The sequence below is a fragment of the Bos indicus genome, chromosome 11 (genome assembly GCF_029378745.1).
Source record: "Bos indicus isolate NIAB-ARS_2022 breed Sahiwal x Tharparkar chromosome 11, NIAB-ARS_B.indTharparkar_mat_pri_1.0, whole genome shotgun sequence".
Taxonomy (NCBI): Eukaryota; Metazoa; Chordata; class Mammalia; order Artiodactyla; family Bovidae; genus Bos; species Bos indicus.
The window spans coordinates 73014838-73027058 of NC_091770.1; the positions used below are offsets into that span (position 1 = coordinate 73014838).

Sequence of the window (12221 nt, forward strand, 5' to 3'; positions counted from 1 at the left end):
CAGCATTGGAAGCATAGAGTCTTAACCACTGGGAAGTCTCAGCTCTTTCTTTCTCTGTAATTAAAAAAGAACATGCCTAAAGTTAGAAAATATGTATATCAAACAGCACAGAGAACAATTCAGACTCCTAATCTCATTTTCAAGAGGCAACAATTATTGCTAACTTTCTAATGTATTCTTCCAGAAATATTCCAAGTATAAAATGCACAAGTATCTAATATGGATTCCTTTTTTTACCTAAAGGAAAGCATAACATACAGTTTAAATTTCACCATATATATCATGGTTCACTCCAAATAGCTACTTTACTTTTTTCCCCATAACAATGTTCTATTTGGAAATGCCATAACTTACCTAACCTATCCTTTTGGGGCATTTGGGTTGTTTAACTCATTTGCTATCACAAGCTCTGCCTTGAACATCCTTGTTGTTGTTCAGCTGCTAAGTCGTGTCCGACTCTTTCCGACCCCATGGACTGCAGCACGCCAGGCCTCCCTGTCCATCATCAACTCCTGGAGCTTGCTCAAACTCATGTCCATTGAGTCGGTGATGCCATCCAACCACCTCATCCTCTGTCGTCCCCTTCTCCTCCTGCCCTCAATCTTTCCCACCATCAGGGTCTTTTCTAATGAGTCAGCTCTTTGTATCAGGTGTCCAAAATATTGGAGCTTCAGCTTCAGCATCAGTCCTTCCAATGAATATTCAGGATTAATTTCCTTTAGGGTTGACTAGTTTGATCTCCATCCTTATACACATATTTTTGTACAAGTACACTTTTCTTAACACTTAAGATAACCAGTATCTCACCTTTTGATAATTAGTGGGTGAAAAAGAATATTCTATTTCAATTTGCATGTCTTATATCTTAAGTTGGGTGTTTTTATATGTTCATCAAACTATTGATATTTCTTTGATTTTTTTTGCCCATTTTCTTACTGATGTGTAAGATAAAAAATTTTTGTGTTAAGATTAGCTCTTAATCTTCGCTAGTGGTCCAGTGGTTAAGAATCCTCCTGCCAACACAGGGGACATGGGTTTGATCCCTGGTCTGAAAAGATTCCGCGTGCCGTGGGGGAGGGGGCAACTAAGCCAGTGCACGCAATGAAGAGTAGTCCCTATTGCTGCAGCTACTCGAAAGCCTGCTCGCAGCAGTGAAGACCTAGTACAGCTGAAAATAAATAAGTAAATAGATAACATTTTAAAAAGATTAGCCTTACAATCATAGCCTTACAAATATGTTGTCTTTTGCCTTTTTATCCCAACAGTCTTTTCACCCCAAATTTAAAACTTTGTATACTTTCTAATTTATTATTTCCTCTCTGGCTTCTGGGTTTTGTGTCATACTTAGAAAAGCCTTCCTCACCATGAAATTATTTTATGAAACTCCTTGATAATTTCTCCAGGTATTTTCCCAGATTCTTTGTTACATTTAAGAGTCCAGTCTATCTAGAAATTATTTCAGCATAGCCATCAGCTCTGATGTTTGTCTTCTCTAATCTTGCCTTTTTGATCAATGACCCAGCTTCATGGGAGCTTCAGAAAAATCCAGATTTTCCGGACCCTTGGAGATGTGATGGAACCTGGCTGATGGACACATGGCTGGTATTGTGACCTAGAGCCCCCAGCTCCTCTCCTGCTCACTGAGTCCTGGGCCCAGACTCCAGCAGGGAACCTGGGCAGACCACTCTCACTGGAGCCTATGAGCTCCAGGGAGCCCCACAGTGACCTGGCTGCCCATTTGACTGTAGCATGGGCTGTAACACTTCCTCTGTAAACTCAGCCTGGCTCCCTTCCTCTCTTCTCTCACATTCCATCTGTGCACAGCCCTGCCAGCTCTCCTCGGAGGACATTTGCATCATGCGGCAGCAGGTGGGCTCTTGAGGACAGCTTCAGTGAGCCATGGTCTGCTCAGCTGCCCCTGTGCTGCTCCTGGCCATGACTCTCCCTCTGGTGGAGCCACCAGCTGTCCGAGCATTCCAGCCTGTGAGTAAGCCTGGGTGAGGACCACGAGAAGGTCTGCAGAGATGACAGTAGGGGCCTCTGGGTGTGACAGGCAGCACGGTGTAGGACGAATGGATGGGTGGATGGGAGAGGGCTGCAGGGTGAGAAAGTCATGCTTTTTTTTTTTTTTTTTTTTAATATTTATTTGCCTGAGCCGGGTCTTAGTTGCAGCATGTGGGATCCAGTTCCCCGACCAAGGATTGAACCCAGGTTCCCAGAACTGGGAGCACAGTCTTAACTACTGGACCACCAGGGAAGCCCCTGTAACATATTTTTTTTAAAGAGGATGGTTTTTTATGAGAGTTCAGCCTAATTTTTCAGAGTGTGAGGATAGCTTTTGTTTCTTTATTTGAATTCCTGTGAACACCAGTGATGCCTGCTGCACTTTAGGTAAAGGCTCTTCTAGTCAAGCTTGCCACTTAAAAATGAAAATTAAAACTTGCCAAATTTGGGAACCATTGGCATAGAGGAGGAGAGAATCTGAGGCAAGTCAGCAGTGTCTAGTCTGGCACTTTATGATTTGTGTGTTCTCCCAGGTGGGTATCTATCTCTAGCCACATACTCATCTAGTGCATATCTGTTTTTAGACTGACCTCCTCACACACATGCAATTTTGAGAGAGGGAGGTGTGGGTGAGGAAATATTTACACACACCAGAGACCTAGGTATTGCTTCTGCTCACCCTCATGGCAATTGCTATGGAGGGAATAATCCCCAAGCTTCCCTGATAGGTCAGTTGGTAAAGAATCAGCCTGCAATGCAGGAGACCCCGGTTCGATTCCTGGGTATGGAAGATCCTCTGGAGAAGGAGTAGGCTACCCACTCCACTCCAATATTCTTGGGCTTCCCTGGTGGCTCAGCTGATAAAGAATCCACCCGCAATGCGGGAGACCTGGGTTCAATCCCTGGATTGGGAAGATCCCCTGGAGAAGGGAAAGGCTACCCACTTTCTGGCCTGAAGAATTCCTTGGACTGTATAGTCCTTGGGGCTGCAAAGTCAGACACGACTGAGCGACTTTCACTTTCTTTCTGGGTGCCAGGCAGCTCCACCCAGCCCTCCTCACTGGAGCTCCAGACCCAGTCATTTCAATCAGCCTAGAGGCCCAGGGATGGGCTTCCCAGGTGGCACTAGTGGTAAAGAACTCTCTTGCCAAAGCAGGAGACATAAGAGACATGGGTTCGATCCCTGAGTTGGGAAGATCCTCTGGAGGAGGGCACAGCAACCCACTCCAGTATTCTTGCCTGGAGAATCCCCATGGACAGAGGGGCCTGGAGGGCTACAGTCCATGTGGTTGCAAAAAGTCGTGGAGGGACTTAGCACACACACACACACACTCACAGACCCAGGGATGGGTGCATTCAGGAAGCAATTAAGCAAAGCTTGTTGACTCCCAAGGGTGTGTCTGGTTCCTGGGTTCGGGTGGGCCTTGCCAGCCTGGGAGGGATCCCTGGGGCTGCAGTCAGGCACCTTCTACCAGAAGCTGGCTTTCCCCTCCTGTTCTGCCCGCTTGATTCCAGTCAACAAGAGGAGCTTCCGAGAGACCAAGTCACAGCAGATTACCCAGGCTGCCCCCGCAGCGGCTTAGAGAAGAAGGTGTCCCTGGACAAAGGCAGGGTTCAGCTCTCCCCAGAGTCTCCCTGTGCTCTGTTTCAGGGACAGAATCAGGCTCGAGGGGGATCAGGGCCACAGCTGGACCCCGAAAGTGGAGCAGGTGGTGAGTGGACGAATGGGAGGGTGGGGAGCAGGGAACGAGGCAGAAAGGTCTGGGAGAGGCACCGCCGAGGGGGAGGGCAGTGCAGGTCAGAGAGACCGGGTCTGGCACCAGTCACAGGTGTGAAGGCAGCTCTCTAGCTGTGAGGTCTTGACAAAACCTTTTGCTCCTGGAGAGTCTCACCTGTGCAAGGGGGGTTGTTGGAAGGGCAGCATGAAGTGGCAGGTGTGATGGGTGAGCAGAGACCACCTTCCTGGGTCCTGTCTGTGTGGACTTGTCTGCATGGGCTGTGGGAGGAGGAAGGTGGGACGTCTTCGGGTTCCTGGAGGGGACAGCTAGTGTCCGGTCCACAGCAGCCGCTCCTTTCCCTCCAGCTCTCCCCTCTCCTGCAGAACTGGTCCTGGTCTCCGTCTACATACAGCTGGACTTCTCTGATGAGCCCTGGCCGGTGGCACTCTCCCAGCCCCTGACTGTCCCGGCTGCCTCGGCTTCCTCGGCCCCAGTGACTCTCACTGGCCTCAACTTCACAACAGGTGGGGAAGAACCTCTCCTGACCCCCGGCCTTTCAATGGCTTTTAACTGCTCAGGTGGGAGGGGGAGCTCAGGGTGCGAGAGCTGCCCAGCCCTCCCACAGTGTCCTGATCTGAGATACTGTGGGGAGCTCCTCCCTATTTCTTGGAGGGTCTGCGTGCCCAGCTTCTTCCCCACCCCTCATCGGACAGATCTTCCCTTCCTGCTCCATGTCCCCATCTTCTAAACTTTGGCAGAGGCTCAAGGGGCAGATGATGCTGAGCCGGGGCTTCTCCACTCCCACCTCGGATGCCTTTGCCCAGCATGCTCTGCTGCTTTGAACCCTGGCTGGGAAGGCAGTGACTTTGGGATTGTTCCAGAAAGCTAGCCCTAGGGCCTCGCAGACAGCAGGCATTAGCCTTTCCTGGACACCCTGCTCACTTCTCATTTCCCTTCCTTCTGTCACAGAGTGCAATGTCACCCACGACGGGCGCAGCTACTGTGCTTGCCTCTCTGGGTACCAGTGGAACGCCAGCATCTGCAGCCATCGCCAGCCCTGTCAAACCACCATCAAGCACCGGCCGTGTGGCTGTCTTGTTCTGAGCCCTACTGAAGCCGGGTACTGCGAGCTGCTGCCACCTGGTGAGGAGGGCTGGGAACTTGGAAACCAATAGCCCCGAGTGAACAAAACCCTCTCTGTGTTTTTCCTCTCTGAGGGCTGTATCTCTGCCAGCTGGTCCAAGCCCAGCGGCTCCTCTGGGTGAGAGAAAATGCCAGGTATCACAGCAGATCACAGGCCCCACGCTTGGGACAGGAATAGTGAGACTAACCAACAACAGGGCTCTGGAGACAGGTGGACAAGGAAAGTTTCCTTTCTGGTGGAGGGGGAAGTCTTAGGTCAGAAAGCTTCCCTGTGTGGTTCCTACTGACATATAGGGTCTTCCAGGCTGGACTGCAGCAGCCACACTCCTCCAGGGACAAAACAGGACAATTAGTGTTGGGTGGGGAAGGAGTGAGGAGAGATGGGCTTCGGAAAATGGGGGAGGAGGGCGAGGCTCCAGGGCCACAAGTTTCTGTTCTGGGGGTCCTGTCTCCTGCCTCCTGCAGTCCCCGCAACCCTGAACCTTGACTCCTGGCTGCAAATGCCTGGCAACACGCTGAACCTGACCCTCCTCATGAACCAGGAGACCACTGACCTGAACTGGTTCCTGTGGCCCACAGGAAGCCCCAGCCCCGTCCTCCTGCAGGCAGGGACCTGTGTGTCCTTGACCTCCAGCCGGGGCCAGACTGTCCTCAGCATCGTCAACATCTCCCATAGATGGGCAGGTAGCCCGCCTGTCGCTCCCTCCTCCTCTCCTGCCTTCTCGCTCCTCCCCTTCTTTCTTCCCTCCTCTTCCTCTGCTCCCCTCCATCTCCTCCTCCTCCTCCCTCTCTTCTTCCTTCTTGTCTTTCCTCCTCTTCATTTTCCTTCTGTCCATTTATTCATTCTGGGGAAATGAAGGCTAAGAGGCCCATGGATGTGAAGAATTTTGATGAGAAAACGCGAAAAGCATGGTCTCAATTTCAACTGAGGACAGATGTGGGCTTTTCTTCATGATGCCAAGATGGCAGTGGGTGGTGCGGGAAGAGCATCTCCTGGAGACAGGGAGGTTCATCTTAGGATGCACGGCAACAGGCTCGTGACAAAGCGTCAGGATCTCCTTTTCCTCCTAGCAGTCCTTGAGGGCACGGGGATCTTTCCTGCTGGGGTTTAGCTCAGGCTGGATGGGGAGGGCAGACCTAGGGAGTGGCTGGGGAGGCAGGAGGGACCCTGTAGTACATGTCGGGGCTGAGCAGCTGGGAGGTGCAGCAGGCGTGTGTCTGCAGGTGAGTACATATGCCGCTTCGAGGCCCAGGGATTCAGGTGGGAGCTGCACCAGGTGGTGAGGGTGCCCCTGCAGGCAACAGATGTGACTGGGCTCCCAGACCAGCTCTCCGTCTCCTGTGCCACCTCCCCCGGCTTCCAGCTGAGCTGCTGCATCCCCAGCACACATCTAGGCTACACGGCTTCCTGGAGCCCCAGAGAGGGCGGCCAAGGTATGGAAAGGGGCTGACTGTCTCGGGGGTCCAGGGAGAAAGGGCAGCTAGTCGCCTCCAGGCAGCTGGGGCTCCGGCCCCCAGGAAACAGGCTGCAGTTCAAGCTGGGAGTTCCAGGTCCAAGTCCAGTACTTTTTTGACCCCAGTTCTATTCAACAATAACCACATGTGTGTAGACAACTTTCACATCATGCTGTCATCCACACGATCTCCTGGAACCCACCCAATGCTGCTGTGCAAGCTTCCTCTAATGCTGGTCCCATTTTACAAATAAGTCCACTGCGGCTTCAGGGCCTGGAGCTTGTAGGACACCCCCGACACACCACCAGGGTCTCCCGGCCCCAAATCTCAGCTCAGCCTGCAGTAGTCTGCTGCCCACATACCACTCAGCTTTTCTCCACTGTTTCATCTGCTTCTGAAATTGCTAGAAAGACCCCGAGGGGTCTAGGCGTGTCCCTGGTCCGGAGACCATTCCCTTCTCGTGTCCCCCTCAGCCTCCGTATTCAACAAGCCGGACTCCCAGTGCTTCATGCTGGCTGTTCAGCACTGCCCTACAGCCAACACCACATACATTTGTGAGCTGCAGAGCCCGGGTCTGAGCCCTCTCAGGGTCACCGTCTCTGTCACCATCATTCAGGGTACGTGGGGCCTGGGATCCGGCCAGCCATCTTCTCACTGCCCACCCTGGGAGCTCCCCCTGGGTGTCTCCCTGAGCTGGGCAACACAACCAGACTCAAAAGCCTGCAGGGGTTTCTGCTCAAGGAAAGGCTTGGGCTTGAATGCGCTGCTAAGCCCTCCCTGATGTCATTTTTAGATGGAGACACCACCTGCCCTGAGGACTCTTCAATTGCTGCCTGGAACGTCACCAAGGCTGGCCATGTGGCACAGGCCCTGTGTCCTGGGGACAGGACGGGCATGGTAAAGAGGCCCTGTGGGCCTGATGGGGTCTGGGGACCCATCCACAGCAACTGCACAGACGCGGGGCTCCTGGCTCTGCTCCTCAGAGCCCAGGTAAAGCTTCTGACCCTGCTGCCCACATGCCCCATCCTCCATGATCTATCCCTTCCTCAATCAGGACCCAGCTTTAGAGTCCTTTCCCCCCGAGGCCCAGCAGGAAGGTTATTCAGCTTCTCTGAACTGGAGCCCTAGCAGAGCCAGGAAGTAGGTGTTGAGACCCTACTACCCAGTGTTGGTGTAGTCCCAAACCTTCATGCCCTCAGGTATCTGCTCCACAAACCTTGGTGTGAATTCCTCCCACGTGGCTTGTTCCCCTCTCTGCTTCCTGCTCCCCTGGGATGGGATGTGGGGAGAAAGAAAGGAGGTGCTGGGCCGGGAAGGAGGTAGCCCTTCCTTCTTGACGGCTCACCAACTCCCCTCCTGCTGTCTTATCTGTCTCAAGCTGCTACAGGCAGGCCAGGGCTGGCCTGAGGAAGAGGTGTCACAGATCCTGGCTCAGCTGCAGGAGCAGGTAGAGGCAGTGATCTCCCCCTCTGACTTACTGGCCCTGGTGGCCACCATGACAGTCCTGGCCAAGGTGGTGGCAGACACCGGAACACAGCTCAACTGCAGCGCCCTGGAGGTGAGATCTCTGAATCACAGCAGGGGCCAGCTGGGTAGTATGGGCAGGAAGCTCTTCCCCCAGGCATTTCTGTCCCTCTGACATCGCCATGGGCTGTCAGATGGCAGACCTTTCTAGAGTCCAAGTGTCTGCTCTCCTGGTCCCTCTCTCCTCCTGCCTACACCAAGGCCATGGAGCGTGAAGGCCTGATGCTGGGAACACATGGGAGGCTGGGGAAAACAGGAAGGGGTGTGGAGACAGGAGTTCAGAGGCGTTCATGTGTGTGCAGGCATGTATGTGGACTTGATCTGAATCCCCCCAGGCCCACACACAAGGTACCTGCATGAGGATACTCAAACGCACTTGGCTTTGCGGGACTCACCTAAACCAGCTCTCAGTATAGGCACCAGGTGGTGACCCCTAAGCTGCAGCCAAAGGAATAATCAGGGACAATGGCCCGGCACATCCTTCATGTCTGGAACATGCATCACTTGTGGCTACAGACATGCAGGTGGTCCTCTACTTCAGAGAGTGTGCCCTCTACCACTGGGCACCACTCCTAGCTTTACAGATCTGGAGGGGCCCCCTTAGGACATTAGAGGCCCCAAGGGATGGAAGGGGAAGGAGGGTTGTCATACAGAGGGGTGGGGTGTTCCTCAGGAGCCACATATTGAAGGCACCCCAGCAGTTGGCTGAACAACCCCCCACCCTTCCCATTTAGAAAGGCTCTCTTCACAGGCCTGTCTTCCTCTTCCTCTTTCTTCCCATCCTTGGGTCCTGAGCTAGACTTGGAAGGATGGGTTTGGGGTCTGTGGTTCCCAGCGCCCCAGCTCAATACTGTGGGCTCTGGCAGCCAGGCCTCATCTCTCTATTGGGTGTTGCAGGCTGTCCTGAAAACCACAGACAAGGTCCTTGGCATGAACTCCAGCTCTCTGTGGACTCTAGCCCAGAGGCAGACGCCCTCAGTGGGCTCCAGTCTCCTCCTGGCGGTGGAGACCCTGGCACACAGCCTGTGCCCACAGGACCAGCCTTTCTCCTTCGTCTTGCCCAACGTGCAGCTGCAGAGCCAGCTCCTCGAGCCCACATTTCCAGCTAACTACAGAGTCTCCTTCCCTACTCAGCCCCCGCTGCAGGCATGGATTCCCAGGCACTCATTGGCGCCCCTGCGCCATAACAGAACCAACGTCAGTATTACTAGCCTGGTGCTGCAGGAACTGGACCACCTTCTACCCTCAAACTATGGGCAAGGGCTGGGGGACTCCCTCTATGCCACTCCTGGTCTGGTCCTCGCCATCTCCATCATGGCAGGTGGCCAGGTCTTCAAGCAGGGAGAGGTCATCATGGACTTTGGGGACACAGATGGCAGTCCCCACTGTGTCTTCTGGGACCACGATCTCTTCCAGGGCAAGGGAGGCTGGTCTGATGCAGGGTGCCAGGTGCAGGCAGCCAGTGCCAGCCCCACCACTCAGTGTATCTGCCGGCACCTCACTGCCTTCTCCATCCTCATGTCTGGACACACGGTTCCAAACAACCCCACCCTGGAGCTGCTGAGTCAGGTGGGCTTGGGAGCCTCCATTCTAGCACTGCTCCTGTGCCTGGGCGTGTACAGGCTGGTGTGGAGGTTTGTGGTACAGAACAAGGTCGCCTACCTACGCCACTCGGCCCTGCTCAACATGGTCCTCTGCCTGCTGGCCGCAAATGCCTGCTTCCTAGGAGCTCCACTCCTCCCTGCAGGGCCCCGCAGCCCACTCTGCCTGGCTGCTGCCTTCCTCTGTCACTTCCTCTACCTGGCCACCTTCTTCTGGATGCTGGCTCAGGCCCTGATGTTGGCCCACCAGCTTCTCTTTGTCTTCCATCAGCTGTCCAAGCTCCGAGTACTCTCCCTGATGGTGCTCCTTGGCTACCTGTGCCCGATGGGTTTAGCAGGTATCACCCTAGGCCTCTACTTACCCCGAGGGCAATACCTGAGCGAGGGGGCATGCTGGCTGGACAAGAAGGGAGGAGCGCTCTACACCTTCGTGGGTCCAGTGCTGGCCATCGTGGGCGTGAATGGGCTGGTACTCACCATGGCTGTGCTGAAGCTGCTGAGACCCTCGCTGTCAGAGGGACCCCAGGTGGAGAAGCGCCAAGCCCTCCTGGGGGTGATCAAAGCTCTGCTCATTCTTACACCTATCTTCGGCCTCACCTGGGGGCTGGGGCTGGCCACTCTGCTAGAGGAAGTCTCCATAGTCCCTCACTACCTCTTCACAGTTCTCAACGCCTCCCAGGTGGGTGACACGGTGGCAGGCATGCTCTTTGCCCTGTTAGACAGCCTAGGTCACTGCCAGTCCCTTCTCAAGGAGGTATCACGGTGGAGCAGAAAAACACAGGCACAGGAATTTTAAAAGGCTTAATTAAGTCTGTATCCCAGTTCCTCCATGGACTGCTAGGTAACTTTGGACAGACTTCTTTGAGCTTTGGTTCTCTTATCTGTAAAATATCTGAAATTGCTATTGAAGTCAGGGAATTGCCAGTACCCAATCTTTTGATATTCATCTTCCTCGTAACAGTAAGAAAAGCATCTGAAATGGATCCTATGCATCAAGTGATGTTAATGCTCAGAACTGAGATGGGAAGCCTCAGGATGGGAATTAGGCGAAAGGACAGAGGTTGAAGGAAGAAGAAAGGCAATGAGTTGATTTCAGTTGATTCCTTCCTCCTTGACTAACGGATCCCCATATCCCTCTTTTCAGGGTGTCTTCATCTTACTGTTTGGTTGCCTCATGGACAAGAAGGTGAGTCTGCTCGTCTCCCCATGCCTGACTTGCACTGGAAGGCCGGGCATAACAGCATTCACCTCTCTTGCAGGTCCAAGAGGCTTTACGCAAACGCTTCTGCTGCAGCCAACCCCCCAGATCCACCATCTCCTTGGTGAGTTGCTGGCTTCAAGTTTTACTTTGACCCCTGAGAGCAGGTCAGAAGTAGATGTTCCACAGCCTTTGAAGGAGACAGGCACAGCTAGAATCCAAGAGAATACTGGGGATTTAGGGCCAGCTCTCCAACAGCAGAGAAAGCAGCCCAGGCAGAGGACAGATTCAGGTTCCCGGGCTCCTGATTGTATCCTGGACTCTTGGTAACTCTGGATTGTCCCTTGTTCCCCTCTCTGAAAATCTGCCTCCAGTTGGCATTTGAAAAGTAGGATAGGTATGCATGGGAGTCACTGCAGCTGGGAGCAAAGTTTCTGCTGCCCAGGCAGGAAGGCAAGTGAAAATATAGAAATGGATACAATCCATCAAAGGAGAGATGGCAATAATAATCGCTCTGCAATTGGGCCTTTCCACCCCCTTCAGGCTTCCCTGGTGGTTCAGATGGTAAAGCATCTGCCTGCAATGTGGGAGACCTGGGTTTGACCCCTGGGTTGGGAAGATCCCCTGGAGAAGGAAATGGCAACCCACTCCAGTACCTTTGCCTGGAAAATCCCATGGACAGAGGAGGCTAGTAGGCTATAGTCCATGGGGCTGCAAAGAGTTGGACATGACTGAGTGACTTCACTTCACCCCTTCCTAGGCCACAAATGAAACCTACATCTCAGAACACAGCAAAGGAAGAAGTAAAGATGCCAGGTGAAAATGAAGTGTTCTTAGGGGCAGCATGCATAGCATGTGGTGAGGCTGAGTGCACAAAGGGCTTTCCAGCAAAGCTCTAAAAGGAAAACTCCTCTTCGTATACCTGTCCCAACCCAATGGCAGAAAACAGATTTCTTCAAGTGGACGTTTCTAGATGGGCTGAAGAAGGTGGAGGCCTCAGCTGTGGATAGCATCTCCTATTGCTTTCCCAGAAAGGTGGAGGAGGTGTCACCACCACCAACCCTTGACTCAGTTCACTCTGAAAATTCCTTTTCACACTATCAAAATTTTAATCATCCTGAAAAACCATTGTTTTGAAGGAACTGCTGTTGGTGGGCCTGGAGTGCAGAGGGGAGAGGGGCCTGCAGAGGCTTCAGGGAGAGCTCCTTGGTGGGGAAGACAGAAACTCTGAGTGACCCACAGGCAGAGCTGGTGTTCCTTCAAGGAGGCTGAGGGTATGTCCTTGAATCCAGGGATGGGTCCTGGCCAACGATCTGAACACTTTCCCCCTCCCAGAGCTCAGCCAATGGGAAAGGTAGCCCTCTGTTTCCCATTAGTCACACTCATTTCTCTTGTAGTCATCTGTCTCCACCTCTAAACTATCCAAGCAAGAAAAGCATGAAAAACTAGCTGAAGCTACCTAATGAATAAGCCTGCCTTTGCTGTAAAAATGATCACCAAAGTTCAAAGTAATTACAAGCAAAACTATCTCAACCAGGTTTTTAACTAATCAACAGTTTATGTTACAGAGATATTTGA

At 53.0% G+C, this 12221-nt stretch overlaps 1 protein-coding gene across 1 annotated transcript; it reads left to right on the plus strand.

The window, feature by feature from the left end:
• Positions 1-1011: 1011 nt before the first annotated feature.
• Positions 1012-12221, plus strand: ADGRF3 (adhesion G protein-coupled receptor F3). The gene is made up of 13 exons (XM_070798999.1): positions 1012-1983; positions 3656-3716; positions 4106-4246; positions 4692-4872; positions 5305-5549; positions 6090-6299; positions 6794-6937; positions 7114-7310; positions 7699-7878; positions 8742-10124; positions 10590-10631; positions 10705-10767; positions 11404-12221. Exons 1-13 carry the CDS (start codon positions 1900-1902, stop codon positions 11461-11463), a joined length of 2991 nt encoding a protein of 996 aa, XP_070655100.1. The 5' UTR covers positions 1012-1899; the 3' UTR covers positions 11464-12221.